Source organism: Scylla paramamosain, chromosome 35 (genome assembly GCF_035594125.1).
Source record: "Scylla paramamosain isolate STU-SP2022 chromosome 35, ASM3559412v1, whole genome shotgun sequence".
NCBI lineage: Eukaryota > Metazoa > Arthropoda > Malacostraca > Decapoda > Portunidae > Scylla > Scylla paramamosain.
The window spans coordinates 16,594,489-16,618,163 of record NC_087185.1 but is presented as its reverse complement, the minus strand read 5'-3'; the positions used below and the strand labels follow the sequence as shown (position 1 = coordinate 16,618,163).

General features: G+C 39.6%; 1 protein-coding gene across 1 annotated transcript in view; it reads left to right on the top strand.

The window, feature by feature from the left end:
• LOC135090718 (carboxypeptidase D-like) overlaps positions 1-22,727 on the top strand; it is a 41,558-nt gene extending 18,831 nt beyond the window's left edge. Inside the window, 10 exon segments of the mRNA XM_063987740.1 lie at positions 118-168; positions 170-246; positions 2,423-2,610; positions 3,198-3,230; positions 7,418-7,594; positions 9,517-9,635; positions 10,162-10,338; positions 11,665-11,757; positions 15,317-15,391; positions 19,401-22,727. Coding sequence (XP_063843810.1) covers positions 118-168; positions 170-246; positions 2,423-2,610; positions 3,198-3,230; positions 7,418-7,594; positions 9,517-9,635; positions 10,162-10,338; positions 11,665-11,757; positions 15,317-15,391; positions 19,401-19,547 — 1,137 coding nt within the window. The 3' untranslated portion in view covers positions 19,548-22,727.
• Positions 22,728-23,675: the final 948 nt, after the last annotated feature.

Here is a 23,675-nt window from a genome sequence, read left to right as displayed (position 1 = left end):
AACATTTCATCCGTGTGTGTGTGTGTGTGTGTGTGTGTGCATGTGTGCATGTGTGTGTGTGCGCGAGTGCGTGTACTACATTTCCCCAATATCTCCACACACAGTACCCTCGCCAAGAACTACCAAACGGATGACTACGTGCGTTGGCTTCTGGATAACACGAGAATCCCACATCATGCCATCAATGAACCCCGACGGTTTTGACGGTGGCGAGGGAGGGAACGTGTCAGGGGCGGGCCAGGGCAGGTAAGCGGCACAAGGAGGGAAGGAACAGAGGGGACGGGGAGAACAGCAAAGCAGATACGTGTAGGGCAGAGAAGAGATGAGAAGGGGAAGTTGGAGAAAATGAACAAAGATTTAATATAGGTTAAAAAAAGCGAAAAAAAAGTGTTAGAAGGATAAAAAAAAAAGGAAAAAAGGAGAAGATGGGAAGAAAAGAAGCAGGTATGTGTTGGAAAGAGAAAGAGAGGAGAGATGAGAAAGGAAGTTAAAGAAAATGAACAGAAAGATGTAATGGGAGGTTTAAAAAAAGCGAAGAAAAATAAGAGAGGAAAAAGGGAGGGAAGATAGAAAAAAAAAAAACAGATATGTGTTGGAGAGAGAAAAAGAGAAAGAGTTGAGAAGGGAAATAAGTGAATATAGACAGAAATAAGGATTAGAGAAACGAAAAAAAAAGTGAGAAAAAATGGAGAAAGAGGGGGGGAAGATGGTGAAGAGAATAATTTAAGAGATGGATAGAAAGCAGAGAGAAGAGGTAAGATGGAAGAAGAAAAGTAAATAGAAAGAACAAAAAAAAAAAAAGAAAAAATAGAAGACTGAAGAAAAGTGTTAGAACAGATGGAGAGAGAGAGAAAGAAAGAGAGGAGATGAGATAAAGAGCAATAGATGGATGGATAGATGAAAAAATGGGGAAACGGAGGAAGAATGATAAATAAAGGATGAATTAAATGAAAACTGAAGAGAATATACGAGTAGATGGAGAGAAGAAGAGGAATAGGAAATGGATAAATAAAAAAAAATATCAAAGAACGGAATAAAATAAGAGATAACGTGTGAATGGAAACGTGTGAATGGAAAGAAAATGTTGAAGGAGAGACAAAAAGAGGAGGAAGAAGAAAGGAGGGAGAGGATGGAAGGAGAAAGAAGAAGAAAGAAGAGTGAATGAAGAAGGAAGGAGAGAAGAAAGGCGGAGAAATGATTGAATAAGTGGAAAAAAAAAACATAAATGCATAAGTATGAAATATGAAGAGGAGGAGGAAGAGGACGAGGAGGGAGAAAATGAATAAATAAAAAAAAAATGAAAAGGAAAATCAATAGAGAAAGAAGGAATAAAAGAAAGATGAAGGAACAGAATGTGGGTGAAAGAAAAACTTGATAAAGATTAAAAAAATAGAAGGAATAAAGATGAAGGGTTAAGAGGAGGGAGAGAGAAAGAAAAATGGCGAATAAACGAAGAGAAAAAGAAGTGTTACCTAAAGGAAGAGAAGAGAAGGAGAGGATGGAGAGAATGGAGGGAGGGAGGGAGGGAGGGAGTGAGAGAAGGAGGGAGTGTGTTGGTAGGCGGATGAATGGAAGGAAGAGAAGGATTAAAGAAGAGAAGGGAAGAGAGAGAGAGAGAGAGAGAGAGAGAGGAGAGAGAGAGAGAGAGAGAGAGAGAGAGAGGAGAGAGAGAGAGAGAGAGAGAGAGAGAGAGAGAGAGAGAGAGGGGCCAGGTGTGTGTGGAAAAGAAACGGGGTTATGAAAAAGGGACGTGTCTGTAAGAGAGAGAGAGAGAGAGAGAGAGAGAGAGAGAGAGAGAGAGAGAGAGAGAGAGAGAGAGAGAGAGAGAGAGAGAGAGATGAAAGAGTAAAGAAGGCAGGGAGTGGAGGAGAGAAGGAGGGAAGGGAAGGGCGGCAGGTGAATCAAGATTGAGCCCCGCTGGTCACATTAATAAGGAAGGGAAGGGAAAGAGAATGCCAGGGAGGGAAGGGAAAGGAAAGAGGGAAGCAGGAAGGAAAGAAGGGAAAAGAGAATGAGGGAGGGAAGGAAGGGCAAGGAAAGAGAGAAGCAAAAAGGGAGGAAGGGCAAATATTGATAACTACAATATATACGATTTCTTTTTTTTTTTTTTTTACCAGCAAACAAGCTTAACTAGTTACTTTTTTTCCTTTCCTCCTCCTCCTCCTCCTCCTCCTCCTCCTCTTCTTTTCCTTCCTCCGCCTCTCCCATTAACCCCTTGTTCTCCTACTAATACATTTTTCTTTTTCTCTCCCCCCCTTTCCCTCCCTTCTTTCTCTTTCTTTCTTTCATTCTTTATTTCTTTCCTCCTCCTCCTCCTCCACTCACACACTTTCCTCACCCCCACACCTCCATCTCCACACCTTCCCCCCCTTTCCTCCACTTCCTCCTCCTCCTCCTCCGCCTCCTCCTCCAACTCCTCAAGGTACAATGCCCGAGGGTTCGACCTGAATCGCAACTTCCCTGACTACTTCAAGCAAAACAACAAGAAGAGCCAACCCGAGGCGGAGGCGGTGAAACAGTGGATCTCCAAAATTCAGTTCGTCCTCTCTGCCAACCTGCACGGCGGAGCTCTCGTCGCGTCCTACCCCTTCGACAACTCGCCAAACACTAGTACGTGCTCCCCACCCCTACTTCTTTTACGTAAGGGTTCTTGTAGGCTTTTTCCAAGAGGGTAAGGGAGGGCTGCTCTTGTTAGGATAATTAGTGTTGTTAGTTTTAATGAGGTCTTTGTTGTGAATTGTGCGGTGCGGTGAGGGAACTGTTTTCAAGTGAGGACGGTCTCTCTCTCTCTCTCTCTCTCTCTCTCTCTCTCTCTCTCTCTCTCTCTCTCTCTCTCTCTCTCTCTCTCTCTCTCTCTCTCTCTCTTTCAGTTAGAAGATTAAGATATTGAAGTTTTATAGGTATAGACTTGTGTAGGTTAATTTATGTATATGAATATTATTATATCCTAAGACATAATTATTTATTTAGGCATTTTGTAGTTAGAAATGCTTATATATCAATACATCCCACAGGAATTCTTAATATTAAGTGTATGTGTAATGTCAAGATTATGTATAAAAACTTATTCATTTTCTTTTAGTGGAAATAACCTGAAAGAATGAGAATCAAATAAATTATATGTAAGTTAGGTGTATGTGCTTAGGATGTTGTTATGGCCGCCATGTGACTAACTCTGCTCTTCTTGTGTCCTGTAGTCAAGGAGTGCAACCTGAAGCCATTATGTGCAGGTACACCACCTTGATAGCGTGTCACTCACTCACTCGCTGTCTAGTGCCCGCGGCGGTTTGAAGCGAGTTACTCATTCACTCATTATTGCCAGTATTGTTTCCTATAGCTCCAGTTTGTTGTAAATCTAAAGGAAATTTGTTTTTTACTCTTTTTTTTATTATTATTGGTTAGTTCATGGTTCATTATTTCCTTCCCCCCACACAAACCTTGCATGATGAGATGTAGACCGTCGACTATATAGACATATCAACTCGACCGTTCACAAACACTGTCTTTCATGAAATATAGAAATTATGGAACAAAAAGAGAGAGAGAAAAAAAAAAAAAAAGCAATTTCATCAATATACTGAATTTTTTTTCTCATAAATCAAAACAAAATCCAACCTCGGAATGGACCAGTTCTTTGTTAAATCCTCGAAATTGTGATGTGGAAAGCTGCCATTGGAACCACCCATTGAGATGTTTTTACCGATGTCTTCAAAGTTTTCTTAAGTCAAGTCGACGATTCACAACACCCAGGCAAGGAATAGGCAGAAGTCATTGTTTAATCCTCAATACTTTGATACGAAAAGCTTGAAATGTTTATGAAGGTAATATTGTCAATTTATCATCGGGAGCCAAGTAATCTAAAAACGTGTGCATCTCTTAGCAAATGAAGGAGAATTTAAGGTCTAACAGTTTTAGCATCAGATTCTTTATCGTGGGATCCAATAACTGATTACCGTGGGATCCAACACCTTTATTATGTGATCCAACATCTTATCGAGGATCCAACGCCATTTATCGTGAGATCCAAACAATTAATCATGGGATCTAACTTTTTATATCGACTCTTGGAAAAATTATCGAACCACATGTTTAGCTCTCGCAGAAGCAGCTTTTTAGCACGTAGTCTTTGCATTACTTTTCTCTTTAAATTAAAAAAGCGATCATTTCGTTTCTTCCTTTTCCTTTTTTCCTTTCTTTTCGCCACACGATCGCCTCGACTCAAGCAATGGACTGGTCACAACTTCTGCGCATTTTAAACGAAACGCAAGGCAAAGACGGTAGGGAGGAAGTCGATTTTAAAAGTGGTGAGTTGGGTTTTCTTGGTTGAAACTTATTTTGTTGCTTTCGTGATTTGCCAAACGTGTGGTGATGTTATTGCTTTTGTGTTGCTTCCTTGGCGGCCTGTGGAAGTCTATCATTATTATTATCATTATTATTATTATTATTATTCCGTATTGATTTTTTTTTTCGATTTTTAACTAAGGAAAACTTCAGAAAGTATTGTAACTAATCTATTGTGATGATATTAACTTACTTTTTTTATTCATTATATTTTCGTAATATTTGCCAAATTATACTGGTTCTTTTTACATATATTTCCGTGTCGAGATAGCACTTTAGTTCCTTTACGTTACGTTATCACCGATGTTGTCGATATATTTCTAACAACGAATATATAAAAATCAAATAAAAATCAACCATCGTCTAACTCGCCCACTCCATAAACCAATTAATAAAAAAAAAACATTACAAAACAAAATATTTCCGATGAAACTCTTCTAATTTGTAACTCTAACTAAACCCAAACACTGAATACGAGTCGACATCGCATGGTAGTGTTTGTGTTGTTGTTGTGTTGGTGTTGGCGATGCTCACTTGTTTGTGTTTCGTCCCTTAGACTCGATGGTCCGTATTCTGAAACACTTTGGCTCCATCAACAGGAGAGTTTTCACTATTCACAGAGATGATTAATCTGGTTCTCAAGGGTGTTTTCTCCCTGGTGATGTTTAACCATTTCACCATACGAAACAATTGACACCACCATAAATAAAGCATGAAATCTTTATAAGCATCTGCAAGAAAATGAGGGATTAAAAAGAATAGATTTTGCAATTTCTAAACAGTTGAAAGATTGGATGTGGCTGTAAAACAAGGAAAGATGTCTCAGAGTGATTATTAATTAAGAAAAGATGTACCAAATAGCAGTCAGTGTTAAGCCATCGCTGGAATCATGGAAACACTCTATAAAACCTCAATGACTTTCCATATAACCTGTCAGAAATTATCGAGATAAGATGCATTATTCAACACTGTGATATCTCAGTCAAAGCCACAGAGGTAATGCTGTCGAGTTCTTACGGGTGTCTTAATCCCGCCAGATGGTGCAGAATACTTATTACAGTCATTGAGATCATGAAAACACTCTTGAATAAGCTTTGTAAACGGAACGAGATTCTTGAAATACAGACGAGATAAGATTATATTACTAGAATCATTAAAAAACACTCTCAAGAACCCGAGTAATTGACACTAGTGCTTGTTTGAATATGAGCACAATAAGATGCCGAAAAGGAATACGGATGATCATTGCTTTGTTATTCAGTGTAGTTATTTGCTCATTGCCGTGTTTTCTGCTTTTAATTAATGTAGGCAGTGCATCTTTCACCTTTGCACCTTTTAGTTTATTTTCTCTGATCAGTGTATTTGCATGATTTTGACGATAATTTCTTGCTTTTCAGTGCACTCGGCTTTATTCTTCCTGTTTGCGTGTCCAGTAGTTCCTAATTTATGGTACATAATGACTATACTTCAATAACTAAATACAAACATTAATACCTAAATACCATGTTAAAGTCTCCCAACGTTCAAAATACTCGAAAGTAACCACACCTAAATAACATCAACTTGAACTCCAAAGTGTCAGTTTACTTCAGTCCACATATTTTTGGTTCCTAAGTGCAAGACGCTCTTTGTTTCCTTTTTTCACTTAAACTTTCACCCACAGTCCACCAAAAAAAAAAAAAAAAAGGCTTTCTTGGCAGTTCTGTTCGTATAGTCATATAGTTTTACACACACACACACACACACACACACTGTAGCAAGCAACCCACGTTCAGTGTAGAAACCATTCACGTCTTTCTTATCCCCAACCAATTAGATGTACTTAGTTAACTCCTGTATTCTCATTGGTCAGTCAGTTAGGCAAGCGGGAATAGTCTTCTCACTGAACGATGATCTTACTTAAACTCAGTAAATTGAACTCAGTGACTGAAATAAACACGTAGCCACACAACACTTAAAGATCCTGTACCGACGTGCTTTGCCGGGACGTGGCCTTGTTCGGACGTGTGCTGGGGAGGGTGATCTAGTGTTACATTAAAGAGTGATAGACTTTGATTATTTTTTTTTTAATTGGCAATAAATAAATCAGTAAATAAAATAGTGATAAAAAGAAAACTGCCAGATGATTTTGTCTCTCTCTCTCTCTCTCTCTCTCTCTCTCTCTCTCTCTCTCTCTCTCTCTCTCTCTCTCTCTCTCTCTCTCTCTCTCTCTCTCTCTCTCTCTCTCTCTCTCTCTCTCTCTCTCTCTCTCTCAAGATAACTCACTGATTGAAGTCTCAGTCACTTTCCCAGACAGATTCTTTTCCTCGGTATCAAATCCAGTTAAGTTAATCAGCGGAAAACTCCATTACCTTCCCTGACGGACTCTCATTTTTTCGGCCTTGCCCGTGAAAATTATCGGCTTAAATACAGTTATTTTCCCCGACAAACTTACTCATGTTAGTAAATTTAAACCCTCGTTAAAAATACTAATTAAATATGAGAGTTGTGACGGGAATTTCTTAAGTTTAATAGAAGTTTAATAATTTCAAAAGACATTACTGATAATAAAAGGAGTAATAGCGTGGTTCCGAGATTTTAGTACTTTGCTAAATAAAATTGTCTTATGTTATTGATATTAAGATCGTATTAGTTAACAAGCGTCATCCATCCAGTAATAGTGCAAGGTTTAGTCAAAGGATGAAATTCCCTCGACAGACTTCATTCTTCTTTAAGTCTCCATTGCGAAAAATCTTACACTTAGTCATATTTTTGGTTTTCATCACGGGAAGTTATCTCTTTGAGTCCTTTTCTGGCTTTCTGGCTACATGTCTAAGTGAAATTTTTGGTCTTCGTTGCGAGAACCTACCATTTGAAGTTATATTTTCGATCTTCATCATGGAAATCAAACAACCGAAACCAGATATTTGGCGTCCTTTGCTAAAATCTATCACTGGAGACGTAATTGTTTGTCACCAGTGCGGGAAAGTATCAGTCTGTGCCGCATCGCTCTCCGCAGCACGTCCTAACTGTGCACCGTCTCTGGCAACACACTCCCCTGTCACGCCCCTTAACTAGCTTGATCATCTCCCCGCAGTCTTCCAGCAGTTTACATCAACACCTTCTCTGACGCCGGATGAGGACGTTTTCAAGCACCTGGCTGGCATTTACTCCTTCAACCACGGTACAATGCACTTGGGTTTACCTTGCAAACCCGGTGCACCTGCCTTCACCAATGGCACCACGAACGGAGCTGCCTGGTATCCTCTTACAGGTACGCTTGTTGTCTCTACCTAATTCATTGTGGAGATTTGATATGAAGTTTGTTTTTGTTATTGTTTATATTTATGTTGTGTTTTAATGGTGTCATGTGTTGCTTGTTATTCCTGTGTGTTGTGCTTGCTCTTGTGTGTTCTGTGTTCTTGCTCTTTGCTCCATGTTCATGTTCTTTGTCTTATGTATGTAATGCTTGCTGTGAAAGATTTGCCAGTTTTACCTCTTCTGTGATACTTCTCGGCATGACTGACTATCTGAATGACTCCCTTGACTGAGTGACTGGTTTTATTTATTTATTTATTTATTCATTTATTTATTTATTTTTGGCTGACTGATGCTATTAACTCAATACCTCGTGGCTAACTCTAGTAAAATCATTCATAACTCGCTAATGAAGTCACTGACTGACAAATTATGTGATTGACTCGGTCACTCACTCACGTACTGACTGATTGACTGACCGACTGATTTACCGATTAATTTACTGACTGACGGAATGGCTGATTTCCTGACTGAATGGCTGATTTCCTGACTGAATGGCTGATTTCCTGACTGATTTGCTGATTTGCTGACTGACTGACTGAATGACTGGCTGACTTGCTGATTGATTAACTGACTGAGAGAATGACTGACTGACTGGCTGATTTACTAATTGACTGACTGAATGACTGGCTGATTTACTGACTGACTGACTGACTGATTTACTAGTTAATTTACTGACTGGCTAAGTAAACAACTGACTGACTGATTGATAGCCTTGATTAGCAGTAGTCTCTCGTAAAACATATGAAGCACAACCACTTGTGGCGCCCTTTTCGCAGCACTTGTAATTCACTAAGTGACTGGCACCTTTAACTGGCACCCTGACTGAACCGTGGCATCGAAGTGGCACGATTGTCTGCGCATCTTATTGATTTTAACACATTTTTCTGTTATCTCTGAGGTTTTGTCATTCCTCTCTCTCTCTCTCTCTCTCTCTCTCTCTCTCTCTCTCTCTCTCTCTCTCTCTCTCTCTCTCTCTCTCTCTCTCTCTCTCTCTCTCTCTCTCTCTCTCTCCTTCCTCCCTCATGTGAATACTCCCTTTAATATTCAAGGAAATTACCTCCCTCACTCCTCTCCTTCCTCTCTCTCTCTCTCTCTCTCTCTCTCTCTCTCTCTCTCTCTCTCTCTCTCTCTCTCTCTCTCTCTCTCTCTCTCTCTCTCTCTCTCTCTCTCTCTCTCTCTCTCTCTCTTGCCTATTTGCGTTCATCACCTTCTCTCTCTCTCTTTTTCTCAGTTGATTAAAGTTTATTATACCTGCCACTCCCCATCACCCGTGTGTGTGTGTGTGTGTGTGTGTGTGTGTGTGTGTGTGTGTGTGTGTGTGTGTTTTCTCCATATTCTCTCTAGTTTTGGTTATTCTTCTTATACATTTCGGCGAGTATAAACTTATCTGTTTTTATATTGTTGTTCTATTCATCATTCTCTTCACTTATTTATTGTTTTATATTTGCCCAGCTATGTATTTAGACATTGTTTATCTATCTATCTATCTGTCTATCTATCTATCTGTTTATCTCTGTTTATTTATTCATTTGACTATTTATCTATTTGTTTATCTGTCTGTCTGTCTGTTTCTCTATCTATCTGTCTATTTATCTGTATCCATCTATATATTTATGATGGTACATATGTTTGTGTCTATCTCTCCTGTCTGTCTATCTATCTAACTATCTATCTATCTTTCTGTCTATCTATCTATCTATCTATCTATCTGTCTGTTCGCTTGCCCATCTACCCGTCTATCTATCTGCCTACCTATCTGTTTATCTTTCTATTCATCCACATATCCATCCATCTACCTGCCCTTCCCTATATCCATCTTTCTGCCTTACTGTCTATATGTATCTTTCAAGCCGTCTATCTGTCTGTCTCTCTCAGGTGGGATGCAGGACTACAACTACGTCTGGCATGGTTGTATGGACATCACTATTGAGATGTCGTGCTGCAAGTATCCCATGGCGAAGGAATTGGCCAAGTTCTGGGAAGATAATCAGAAGGTCGGTAGGAATAGTAGTACCAGTAGTAGCAGTAGTAATGGTGGTGATGGTAGCAGTAGTAGTAGTAGTGGGATACATTTTGAACGTGTATAATTATTTACACACACACACACACTTCACTTCCCTTCCCTTTTCTAACTTGGCATATAAATAGTTTAACAAGATTTCATATTAACGTCAACAGCAGTTCTCCCACTAGAAAGAAAACACGTACCATTGACTGCAAGATTCTAATGCTAAATGGTGGTGTTTGTGATGACGGTACCTAGCCCAGTCCAGTAATGCTAGTGGGATGTATCGTACGCTGTGGCTGTGTTCGTGTGCTTGTGAGGATCCTGAATCTTTTTATATAGATAAGAATCATCAATAGCCATAAAGAAAAATAAAAATAAATGATAATAATAATAAAAATGAGACTCGTGTAGTAGTTAATGTATTAAGTATATATTACTATAAGTCCTGTGCTTGTTTTACTTTGATGTTCGTGGTTTTGTTGCTTTATATGATGTATGTGTGTTGTCTGCAGGCGCTGGTGCATTACCTTGGCGAGGTGCACAGGGGCGTGCGAGGCTTCGTGATGGACGCTGAGGGCCGCCCCGTGGAAGGAGCCTCGCTTAAAGTGAAGGGGAGGGACGTCGGCTTCCAGACCACGAAGTATGGGGAGTATTGGCGCATCCTGCTGCCCGGACACTACAGTCTTGAGGTGAGTGCTCTGAGTGGCTGTGTTGAAGTGAATAGCGAGGGGATGCAGTGTCCTTAAATGACTGTCTAGAATATGTAAACTCTTGAAAACTCATAGGAATCATAATACAATAATCACACACCAAAATTTTCTTAAAATCATAAAAAATCATAATGATAATATCAGTAGATGATAGATGATATTAGTAGGATTGATTGGCTGTAGTGAGGGAGTGCTGAGTGCCCTTAAGTGGCTGTATAAACTCATAAAAACTCATACGAATCATAGTAACAATAAACTCAAGAAAACTCACTAAAAATCATAAAAATCGTAATGATAATATTAATAGATAATAGGTAATATTAATATAATTGATTGGCATTAGAGAGGGAATGTTGAGTGTCCTTAAACTCATAACGACTCATAATAATCATAAATCAAACTCCATAAAATAAATAAAACAAACTCCATCGAAAAACTCATTCAAATCCGTAAAAATTGCGATGCTAATATGCATTAATAAATAATCACATACACCCTCCAACATGAGTTTAATTAGGATACTACTACTACTACTACTACTACTACTACTACTACTACTACTACTACTACTACTACTACTACTACTACTACTACTACTACTACTACTGCTAGTGATGGTAATAGTAGTAGTAGTAGTAGTAGTAGTAGAAGATAGGTCAAGAAAGTCTACGGAGGTTAGTGTAATTCGGCTCGCCACGTCCGTAGAGTTTTTCACAAGTAGCTCGCATTGTCCAGTCCTGCGTCCTCCTCCTCCTCCTCCTCCTCCTCCTCCTCCTCCTCCTCCTTCTCCTCCTCCTCCTCCTCCTCCTCCTCCTCCTCCTCCTCCCTCCTCCTCCTTCTCCTCCTCCTCCTCCTCCTCCTCCTCCTCCTTCTTCTTCTTCTTCTTCTTCTTCTTCTTCTTCTTCTTCTTCTTCTTCTTCTTCTTCTTCCTCCTCCTCCTCCTCCTCCTCCTCCTCCTCCTCCTCCTCCTCCTCCTCCTCCTCCTCCTCCTCCTCCTCCTCCTCCTCTTACTACTAATACTACTACTGCTACTACTACTACTACTACTACTACTACTACTACTACTACTACTACTACTACTACTACTACTACGCTACTACTACTACTACTACTACTACACTACTACTACTACTACTACTACTACTACTACTACTACCACTACCACTTCTACTACTACTACTACCACCGCCACCGCCACCACCACCACTACTACTACTACTACTACTACTACTACTACTACTACTACTACTACTACTACTACTACTACTACTACTACTACTACTACTTTTACTACCACTACTATAGGTGTACGCCAGTGGCTACGATCCCGCTGTGGAGGAGTTTTCTGTAGTGGAGACCAACCCAACACTCCTGAACGTCACCCTGTATCGTGCCTCGGTAAGTAGCTCCCTGTAGTCTGTGTACTGTCATGGTCACCTGTAGAGTCATCGCCAGTAGTGAAGTAATTGCATTTATTTCCACCAGTATAGATTTTTTTTATCGCAATTTTAAGTCTTATAATATGTTGTTAATTCTACGAAACCTGGCAAATGAGATTCCAGGCAGATCAGAGGACTTCATATTTAGGGAAAGCGATGAAGTAAACAGATTGATAGTAAATGCTTTAGGTTATTAGATTTCTGACCCTGAGTGTACACCTACTTGTCATTTATTTTATCACTATCATTCAGCTTGTAGGATGGATAATGTATACTTCGGAGTTTAGTTCATCACCTCTTCACTCTCTCACCGTAGATAATATATATTTATGGAACCTAATTCATCACTTTTTTACTCAGTTCTCAGTCTTTCACTATCATTCAATGTAAAGTCTTAATATGCAGCCAGTCACTTCACTTTGGATGAGAAGCCACAGTAATCAGAGGTTCAAATAGATAGTTACCAAGTCAAGAATGTATAATTGTGTATATGGCTGGACTCTGACATGGTGAACTCTCTTTAACAAACTAACATCGTCATCATCATCACTTTATAATTAAATGTAAAATGCATATTTCAGGTAATTTCTGCAGCGCTTCTTTTTTTTTTTTCATTTTATTCTATCTTTGTTTAGCAAGTTAAAAGAGATCTAGATAAAAAAAGAAAAGAAAAAATCAGCCTGACTAGTGAATTTAAATTCACTGCCACATTTTTATTTATTTTTTAATTATTCTATTATTATCTTTGCTTAATTAATTTTTCCATCGTTGTGCTCTTGTCCATACCGCTTAAAATTAATAATAATAATAATAATAATAATAATAATAATAATAATAATAATGGTGATGTTTTGATGAGATTCTTTGCCTGGTCAGTAACAAGTGGCAGTTTCAGTATAAAGCATTAAAGCCTCCAGTGGGCCAAATGTCTGTGATATTCGTCTTCCCGTATTAGTTAAGGGATCAGCTGAGGGTGACGCGGCGTGTGATTTCACCATTTGCATGACTGGGGAAGCTGCATGTCATAGTAAACAGTAGATGTGTTCCCTTCAGAATTATTACAGCAGCTGGTGAGGTAAAACTCTTATTATCATAAAGTAGAATTATCCTGTTGTAATGTTAACTCACCCAAGCATTGTAGCTCCGTAGTGTTGAGTAGAAGCACCAGTTCCGCATCACAGGGTCTTAGGCATATCACTAGCAGCCCTCCAGCACTAGTAACAGCAAAAGCTACACCCGCTGCCGCACTCTTTGGTGCAGTCATTTTGTCACTTGAGGACACACAAACATGGTAACGCCTTCAGTGGCGATGCTCTCACCTCTTGATTGGCTGACGGAAAGTGGACTGTATTCCTACTAAAACACTTACCTCCTCGTAACATAAACACTTATCAATAACGTAGCGAAACATTTACAACTGTATATTTTGATATTTTGAAGTGAATACATATTTTAACAGGGATACAAAGTGAGTTTATTCCTCGTTCTCAAACAAGCTACAAATTTGACGGCGAATCAGCGGATGAGAGTGTGATCATGTTGGCGCGCCCTCAGGTGACACAATCACTGGGCCAGAGTCTGTGGCAATGAGAGTATATCGGCGCCTCGTGTCACATGAATGTGCTCCTGAAAGCTGGATGGAGAAGATATAGTCTGATAAGTGTTATTAACCAAGCTGTAAGGACATCACGGGGCCTCCAGCGGTAGTGAGCAAGTTGTGTGAGAACAGGTTAAAGAAATTATGTATATGTGTAGAATAAGTTAAAAATTTTCATTCCTCGCAGAAAGAAATTAAATGTGTAGCAATTCAGCTATAAATCATAATACAAGCATCTAACTTTCGAAAAAAGAATCTTGTTTTGTGTGGAATGCAATGTATAATCTACCACAGAAAGACATGAATGCCTAGTACGCAGTCTTATTCTTGAGATTTGCCTGTTTTCCGCGGAACTCATCGTTGAGAGGTGAAGCGTAAACATCCGACTCGTTCATATACAGTAATAAGCCTCGCGCAGAATCCAGAATATAGTCAACTGCAGTAAATTAAACATGTGAAACTCGGCAGTGTCGAGTGGCACACCATGCATAATGAACCACAGCAATGTAGACACGCGGGTCTGAGCAGCAGTCGTGACAGGTGAGCGTGGCGAAGCTTTCCGTTTGAAGGTGAGGTTTCCAAATGTGAACACGAACATCGATCACAAATTGACGGATGTGACGGCTGAGGTGTGAGGGCGGTATACCTGCACATATACATACGAGTACATACATACATACATACATACACACATACATACATACATACAAGCAACATACATAGGTGCGCGTGTGTGCGTGGTGGCCAAGCCTAAAGGAATGTTTCGACGCCTCAGTTGTGTTTGGGAATGTTTCACGCTTTGATATTGCTCTTTTGCTCTTTTATTTATTCATTTTACGTGGACGGCACGCGTCTCTGTCCTCCTAATTTCCTACTCCTTCTCAATTCTGGCGTGGAGGAGCGTATAGATACTTCGTGTTAATAGAAATTATAATAATATTTCCTTTTGATTTTTACGTCAGGTGTGTAGAGAAAGAGCTATTATTGAATCCATGCCCTAGTTCTCATTTCTTCCCTGAAGAAACCTACATATTCTTGATAATGGTAAATAATGGTAATGGAAATTAATGAGATATATATATATATATATATATATATATATATATATATATATATATATATATATATATATATATATATATATATATATATATATATATATATATATATATAGCACGATTAAATATTTGCCTGGATACGTCAGCACGTCTTACTACCTCATCTTTAACTTTCGTACGTAATTAGGAGAGCCTTTCACCACCTAAGTTTGGAAGAAAGAGAAATGGAGTATATTAACCGTACGGAATTTAAATAGCTGTCCTCGTTTTCCGTAATAGAATTGTATGTCTTTCACCTTTGCGCTCACAAAATCGTGTCATTACCTAGTCGGAAGGAGGACAGGGAGACGTGGGCCGCTGTCACGAGCAGCTTGTTTTTACCCGACACGGCGACATCTTGCAAGGGACGTGTCAGGCGAGGTGATGCTTTCCACCGATAAACACTTTTTCACTTCATTGAAAACAGTTCCTCTCCGAAATTAAACGTCCTTCCCTTGCTACGTCACATTTGAGGAGTCACTCATATCTTTGCAAATATACGCGTGTGCATTGTGCGCGTTGCTGCGAGGCGTGGAGGACGAAAGTACTTGAATGTGATAACAGGAGAAGTGCGATAGTATGTACTTTAATTGCTATTACTACTATTTTGTCTGGAACGCAATAGTATAGGAGAAGAAACATAGGAAAAGTTACAAAAAGAGAAGGTAAAGGAGAAGGAGAAGGAGGAAGTAGAGGAAGAAAATTAAGAAGGGTTAAGGGAAAAGGTGAAGAAGAACACTTTGCAATTATATCTTGAGCGCCACCACCATTCAGTAGCGCGAGGATGGAGCTGACCTTTCCCTCCACCTTGCTTTCCCCTTCAGCCCGAGCCAGACGTCCTGCCCAGCGGCCCGAACCTTCACCACGGAGCGCCTCAGCCTCCGTCACCCTCCGCTGCGGTACGGCTCTTTGGGGCTCTTGGGGTCTTGCTTGCACAGCCTACACATAACCCTCATGTTACTCCCGCATTGGTCACACTGGATACGCACAGTTTTTGTTAAAGATTATGGATGAAACAAATGTCAGAATAATTAGTGAAACAAAGGCAAAAATTAATGATGATGAAATGAAAATTCGCCAAACTGAAAATGTAAAATGTGAAAATTGAAAGTAATTGGTGAAGCAAATGCAAAATATTAAAAAAAGTTAAACAAATGTCAAAATCAAAGATGATTTGTTAAATTAAGCCAAAATTAAAGATTAATAGCGAAAAGGCCGAAATTAAAGACGGTTAGTGAAACAAAAGCCTCAGTAAGATATTTCGACACTTGTCTATAAATTCCACCCAAGTAAATTCTGTCTGCGAAGTTTCCTCCCTGACAACTTCACCCAGAATAATTCTCCCGTGATTAATTCTTCTAACATAACCTTGCACACTCTGGTCTAATTTAATATATCATGAAGAAAATTATTATGAAGAAATCTTGTGGGAGAAATAAACGCTGTGGGAATTTACGACATACAATGAGACAAAATGTGACTGTAAGCAATACTACACTAGATGATCACTGTTCATAATCTTTAACAATAACTGTGTGTTCCCAGTGCGTCCCTTTATTCCATCACATGTACAGTTGCAAGAAGAGAGCAAAAGAAGTCTTCACATAAGTAAGGTCATGTGTTATGCAAGTCTGAAAGAAAAGAAAAAATTAACATATTTCAGCAAAACCAACCACGGTTTTTGTTCTTTTCTTTCGTTTTCTTTTCTCTGTCAAAACAATGTACTGACTCTTCATTTCGCGGCTGTACATTCATTAGTCAGCATTTTCTTCCAAGCCTATCAGTCTTTCTTTCTTTTCTTCATCGTGTCTAAGCAACCTGCCACTTCTTTATTTTGCAACTGTACATGCATTAATCGTAGTCTGTCAGTCTTTAAGTTTTCTCCTATTTTTCTTCTTTCCTTCCTTTTTATTGTTTTCTGGATGACCGATCATAAACCATTTGCCAAGCGGCTTTTCCTGACGCAGCGGGCAGGGAGTTTTTGGTGAGAGTTTGCAGGCAGTGGTGCGTTGGGTTTTGTTGGTCGTCTGCATCTTTTAACGACGCCCAAGTGGAGGAGGGAACGCGGCCTCTTTATGGCGGTCATATAATGTTGTGTTACGGACCTACAGACGCGGAATAGCCAGTCCTCGCCAGGAACTCTCCTCGCTGCGGCAGGAATTATTCTGCTGCAACCCGTACTCGTATCTCTTAGCATTTCGTATTAAGTTTCCTCTTCTCTTCTCTTCTTTTCTCTTCTCTTCTCTTCTCTTCGCTTCGCTTCTCTTCTCTTCTCTTCTCTTCTCTTTTCTCCTCTCTTCTCCTCTCCTCTCCTCTTCTCTTCTCTTCTCTTCTCTTTACCCTTCTCCTCTCCTCTCCTCTCCTCTCCTTTTTTCTTTTCTTCTTTTCTTCTTTTCTTTTCTCTTATCTTCTCTTCTTCTCTTTTCTCTTCTTTTCTCTTCTCTTCTCTTCTCTTCTCTTCTCTTCTCTTCTCTTCTCTTCTCTCTCTCTCTCTCTCTCTCTCTCTCTCTCTCTCTCTCTCTCTCTCTCTCTCTCTCTCTCTCTCTCTCTCTCTCTCTCTCTCTCTCCTTCTGTTATCTTTGTTATATTTTCTAATAACCTTTCATTTGTTTTAACATAGCCATTATTTTTTAACGGCTTGTATATTACATAACCGCATCTTGTGAAATTTCTATTTAAGTTCAGTTATACCTTTTTCATCTTTTGTATGATATTTTTGCCTATTCAAATTTCATTGCTTTTACATTTATCAATATTACATATTATTTTACATAAGATTTGTATATTATAGTTAAGCCTTTGATAAGTTTAACATAGTATCTAAATCTTTTTTAACCATCACAGTTTCTTTCTCGCCAACAAATTCTCTTACTAAGTTATCAGTTACAGTATCTACGCCTGTCTTTTCTAGCTATTAATGTAGTGACAATATTATATATTTTTTCTATTACATTTGTATATTATCTAGAAACTCCTGTTTATTTTGCATAGCATCTAAGTCCATTTTCTACCTGATTATTCTCTAACGTTGTGTATATATTTAACCTTTGCGTTCCGGTATGCAAGATTTACTTTAAGTTTATGGCAACCGGGTGCTGTCGTGTCTTAATTATCTATCAAAATTAATAGTAATGCAGACACTTTGTGCATGTAATGTAACACTTATGTGGGGAGGAGAATATCAATGGCCACCACTAGAACGTAAACTTGTCTCACTTCTTTTCAGTGTTAATGGCATGAGCAGGCATGTTTCCTTCATTACCCACGATTATCTTACCCTTTCGTCTGTTTGTTAACGATTGGTGAGAATGTTAACATGGGCTGTCTCCTTTTGTTCTCCCTGGCAGGTTCCTCTGAGCAATCCTAGCGCTTCCAGTATCGCTGCCACACTCACTTTGGTCGTTGTTGTGCCTTCGCTTTGGTCATAATAGAAGCGATAACTTGTCGATACCCTTGAGCTGTCGCTTCTTGCAGCTTTCCTTATGTTCTGATGTTTTTAGGCTGATTTTTTTTTTTTTTTTTATTTAGTGCATTAGATATAAGAAACTCGCTGCTGTAGCTTTTTTTTGTATCGGTAAAAGTAAAAAGAGGCACTTTTTTCTGTCATAATCTAATCACTGTATTCCTTTATGTACATATTTCTGCCTACTGACGTCTCATGTAATGTAAGGTTTGCTTAGTATCGAATATGCACGTGTGACAAAAATTTTATCCATATATATTGCACTAGCATAAGACTCATTCAGATGACGAGCTCTTTGTGCATTAAACTAGAGTATCTTGTATTTTTTATTCAAATATACAGTAATTATCAATCACCTCCAGCACTATGAATACTTTCGAGTTATCTCTTTCACCAATAACGAAGAATAACTTTTTTATTTCTTATTTTTCTCAAGTGTGAATGCTTGACATCTGTTTATGTAGTTGCATCCTGAACTAAGATTTCTTTTGAAGTTAACAGTTTTACTTGCATCGAAATTGAATATATTTACAGCTATCTAGGTATGATGACCGCACAGTTCACACTTTCTGCAGCAACGAACGCGAATATTAAGAACAAAGATCTAGTCACCTGAACTCAGATTACTTCTATTACTTACACGATTTATTCTCTTAACTAAAGCATCATCACATAAATCAAGCCAACCCTCATATTCTTAATTAACGCCGCTACACACCTGAGCGTCACCTCTTGTAAATGCATGTGCTTAGGATTGCTCACCTGTCCTCCCCTCCCAAGACCCACCTGACGCAGAAAACAGGAAGTGGAGGATTGCATGACGTCTCCACCTGCCACTAACCACGACTCGGGTAAACTGTGATAGTAATGATGGTGGGTGTGATGGTGGTAGTATATGAGAGCATGTCTTGCCTGTGTATGTTATTGCTTTCCTTTTGTCTGTTATGTATTATATTGGTTTCTGGTTTCTTCTTTTCGCTTGATTTCTGTGGCTGGCTGATGTCCATTCCAACTTTATTATTTTCTTTTTTTTTCTCTCTCTTTTTCTTTGTTCGTCCTCACGTATTTTTTTTCCTAGAGTTGTTTCGAAATGAGTTACCAGTGTAAATATTATTTTTTTGTGTTATGTTTTGTTTCATCATATTTGTGTGGTCCTTATGTGCCTGTCGCTTGTGTGTGTGTGTGTGTGTGTGTGTGAGAGAGAGAGAGAGGGAGAGAGAGAGAGAGAGAGAGAGAGAGAGAGAGAGAGAGAGAGAGAGAGAGAGAGAGAGAGAGAGAGAGAGAGAGAGAGAGAGAGAGAGAGAGAGAGAGACACCCACCCACTTACCTACACAACACACACACACACACACACACACACACACACACACACACACACACACACACACACACACACACACACACACACACACCCTTGTCTCACACGCCCACTTCTCCACTCCCAGGACCGCGTGAGTCAGCACCGTCGTCCAAGCTTCATTGGGGGCCCGGGACAGCCGCAAGGATCAGCCCCCAACAACCAGGGCGTAATATCTGGCTTCTTCTCCTCCATCTCTGACCAGATATCCAGTGTCTTCAAGATGTTCGGCTGAATGGCTACTGTCTCTCCCCTTGTAGATTAGATATGACTGATTGTTGTTAGAATGAATGTTTTTTTAATCCAGCGCCTTGGAAATCTTTGGGAGTTCCCGCTAGATGATCATTGTTATACCCGTTAGCAGTGTTAAGATGGATATGATGTGATGTAATTGTTATCCTCCGACTGTAGAATTGTTTTTGGCGGGAGAGATTTAAAGATACGTACCTAAATCGTTGTTATCCCCCTGTTCTCCCCCTCTCCCCATCATCGGGTTCACTGTTATCCCCCCCACCCCATCCCGCCCCTGCCAACACGCACTGTCAGTAGCTTTGTCCTCAGCGGGAAAGGTTTCGTCGTTATAGTTTTCGTGAAGCGGCGTGTATTTTTTAGGCTGGATGTTATTGCAGGCGATGTGTCGAGGAATGAACTTTAACGTCGCTTTTACCATATTGAGAGACCGTGCGGCGATTGTAGTAATGTTGCGTAGGTTTGCATTCCCTGCCACAGCGCCTGGAGGAACGTGACGCCTGCAGCACTGGATTAGTAGTGAAAGTCTAAAGTCTGTTGTTGATCGCAGAGAGGCTAAGCGATGGTCATAGTAGTCATCGAGTAATGTTCAATTGTTATGCATTTCTCGCCACATTCTTGTGAACTCGAGATATTTAATAGAAGCACTGAATTAAGATTCTTCAGTTTGTTATTGATCGTAGAGAGACTAAGCAGTGATTGTAGTAAGGTTCAAGTGATGTTCGATAGTTTTGCATATTTCGTCATATCGAACGTTACGTGTGAAGCGCTGAATTAGTGGTAAAGTTCTGTAGTCTGCCTTGACGCGTGGAGCAAACTGTCTCGTTTATTCATCGAGATAAAACACGTCTCACGTAGTACAAGCGTCTGGATGTACATTTGGTCGCTGAGAGGAAAGGCGCACTTAGTAGAGTAAGTACGATAAGGGAGTAACGCATGCATATTTCACCCTCAGGTCACCCCTAAGTTATATCTGTACTTGGGTTAACAAAGCTATGTACAAGACCCTGCAGAAACATAACGGCCAAATCTTGCCACATTGATGCACCACTGCGATCAGAAAGCATCGCCATTTACTACGATATTTGAAGGAAAACTTATCACTGAAAATATGGTTAAATTTCAGTTTCAGAGACACGAGGAGGATCATTTGAGGCTGTGAGTGTCCCAACATGGTGCAAGGTGACCGGTTGCTGTTTCTTCAAGGTCTTCATTCAGAACCCTTGCAGTGGTGCGTTTTTACTTCAACAGTGACACGTCGTCGCTTTTATATTGCGCATGAGAAGCGAATGATCGGTGCTCTGTTCAACTTAACTTGACGGATAGGTCAGTTTCCCCTTCTGGTTTACCAAGATAGTATTTTGAATTTTTACGGAGCTTGCACTTTTCTTGTTTACGGAGTGGATTAGATTTGGTCAGAAAAACTGCGTTGTGTTCGTTAAGGAAGAAGACTGGACAAGACTGTTTTTGACTGGTTTACGAAGATTGCGTTTTCATCACTTTAAGAAGCTTGCATTTGCCAGCTAGTGATTACACTGGTTCAGTCTTATACTTTCCATATCCGATCCTGTAATCTTCATAAATTGCTCTTCCCTCGTCGTCTCACATCCCCCTACCATGAGCACGCTCCCTGCCTTTGCTCCATTAACCAACTCAACCTTCCTCTGCACTTCTTCATTTTTCACTCTATCCACGTCAAGAAAGGCTGGATTAGGTTCATAGAATCGTTAGGATCGTCGCAGCTTTAAGCAACAACGAAGCCAAGAACACTGGATTTGACTAGCGCATCAAGACCACATTTGACATTTGCCTGATGCAGCAGGCCAGCGTTCGCTCCGTTGTTGCCGCATCGAGAAGGAAAGGACGCACTCGTTCAAGTTGAGGTGAAGAGTCATGGGCACCTGTTAGATAGCGTAGTGGCATTACAGAGGTAAGGTGACAAGTAGACATTCACAAAGTAACTCGTTGTAGTCAGTATAGATATTTATTTTTAGTGTAGTTTCTTCATACCTACCACGGGCCTTTTCAAATGCACATCATCCTTTTCTCTGGTGATAAAGACGAAGGAGAGATATATAGACATGAATATATAAGGAGAAAAATCACGCTGCATGCCTTAATTGTCTGTTACTTTTGACTAATGTGATGTTAGTGTAGGATTAAGTGTGATCTGTATACTTTTATTTATTTATTTATTCAGCCTGGTCTGGAGAAAGTAACGCTGTGAGCGCCTGGGACCAGTAAGATTAGTTTTGTAACCTAATTGAAAAGTATTGTGGATGTGTTTTAGTACATAAATGTAGACCAATACTGAATAAGTACCACAGTCCCGTTACTTTTCAGAAATGTCAGTGAGTAGCAGTGAGATAATAATGATGTTCCCTCCCTTTTTATTATTATTATTATTATTATTATTATTATTATTATTATTATTATTATTATTATTATTATCAATGGGTAGATCCATTTCGCATACGTCTGCCTTCCATTAAGCTGCCTTTTCATTGTTTAGAGCAACGTGGATGACGCAGAAGCCTCATCACACGAGCCTGTTTGTCAGACAGTCCTGTTCGGCGACGTGAAGTCCATGACAAGTCGAAAAAATCTCTCGTTTTGGGGTCGAGAAATGCCATTTTTCTCGCCACGGACAAAGGCCATTTATCAGCTGGATTGACGGTGATTTCTGCCGACCTGTCTGAAATTATGTCGCTGGATCCTCTGCTGTCAGGGAGGCTGGTGTGCTGCGTGTCTTGGCGCCTCACCCTGCAGGTCCGAGGCGAGAAAGCAACCCTTACCGTTATTGGTGTTAGAAAACGAGACATGGGTGTGTCCTTTTAGGTGTTCATGTGATCCCGACATGGTGTTCGCTGGAGGATCTGGTAAACTGTGATTCTTTTATTATATTACTTAATGTAAGTGTATGTTGATATCTTCCTTTCCTTAATGCACGTAGCATAATGACCATTTATGCAGAGTGACGTGTCTTCAAGAGGGTTAGGCGAGTGACGTGCGGTGTAGAACGAAATTATTGTCCAGAAGAACAATTATTTGTTAGAGTTATGCTTGTTGATGCTGTATTGACAGAAATGCTGACCAACTATATTTTTACTATAAAATGTCACTGTTTGGTATGTACATGTGTTATTTAAATAGATAATCAACAGTACCTGGCCTGCTTCACTCAATTCCCGTAAATTACTATATAAGCTTCAATCCCTTAACGCATTCCCAGCTTGAAACCTCGATTTTATTCATAGATAAGAAACTCAATCGACACACAGACAGAGAATAACAATGTATAACAAGAAGTGATTTTCTCTAACTCCAATATTCAGTTACCCTCTGGAGCTGATCATATGAGGAAATCTTCCATACAAGAGTTCGTATTTTGCAACATATCAGCTATCAAAAAGACTGTTTATTAAGGCCACAGAGGTGACAAACTGGGTTCTCATATGTGTATTTCCCACTGGTAATGCAAAATTCTCATTCACCCGTCACGGAAATCATGAGAACACCTTTAAAACTATAATGACTTCCAGTGCACCGTGTTTAAAGTACTCGAGATAAGATGCAGAAAGGTCTGAAAGTGCAATACCTTGACATTTGAATCAAACGTCTTGCTCTCGCGCGCTGTGATGGAAGATGAGGCGAAGAAGACTAGGAAACCATTGCTTCTTCCATCGAAGGTCACAAGGGCGTGAAGGTAAGTGACGCGAGAAAACTGGTCTGACGAGTTGGCGGAGCATCACTTCTTGTAACCCTTATGGCTCAATGCGTTAAGTTTGCTTATACCTGATTCTTTTCCTAGTGTTATTTTCTATGTGTGCATTTATTATTTATCTTTTATTTTCCTATTGTCCATACCGCGCTTGCACTTTCTCTTTCCCCCTTGCTTAAAATTCATACGCTTATGTTGAGCTTGTCATCATATTTTTTTTTTTTTTTATGAAATTGTTTAAAGCTGCCACAGTTTTCATTTATTAAAGCACAGCCAAATAAGTGGAGTCACGATGTAGCTTACTATAAGAAGACATATAATGAGAATCAAGCAAAATATATGGAAACTTGATAATGGAGATGCAATAATAAGATTTCTGTATGTAATTAATGT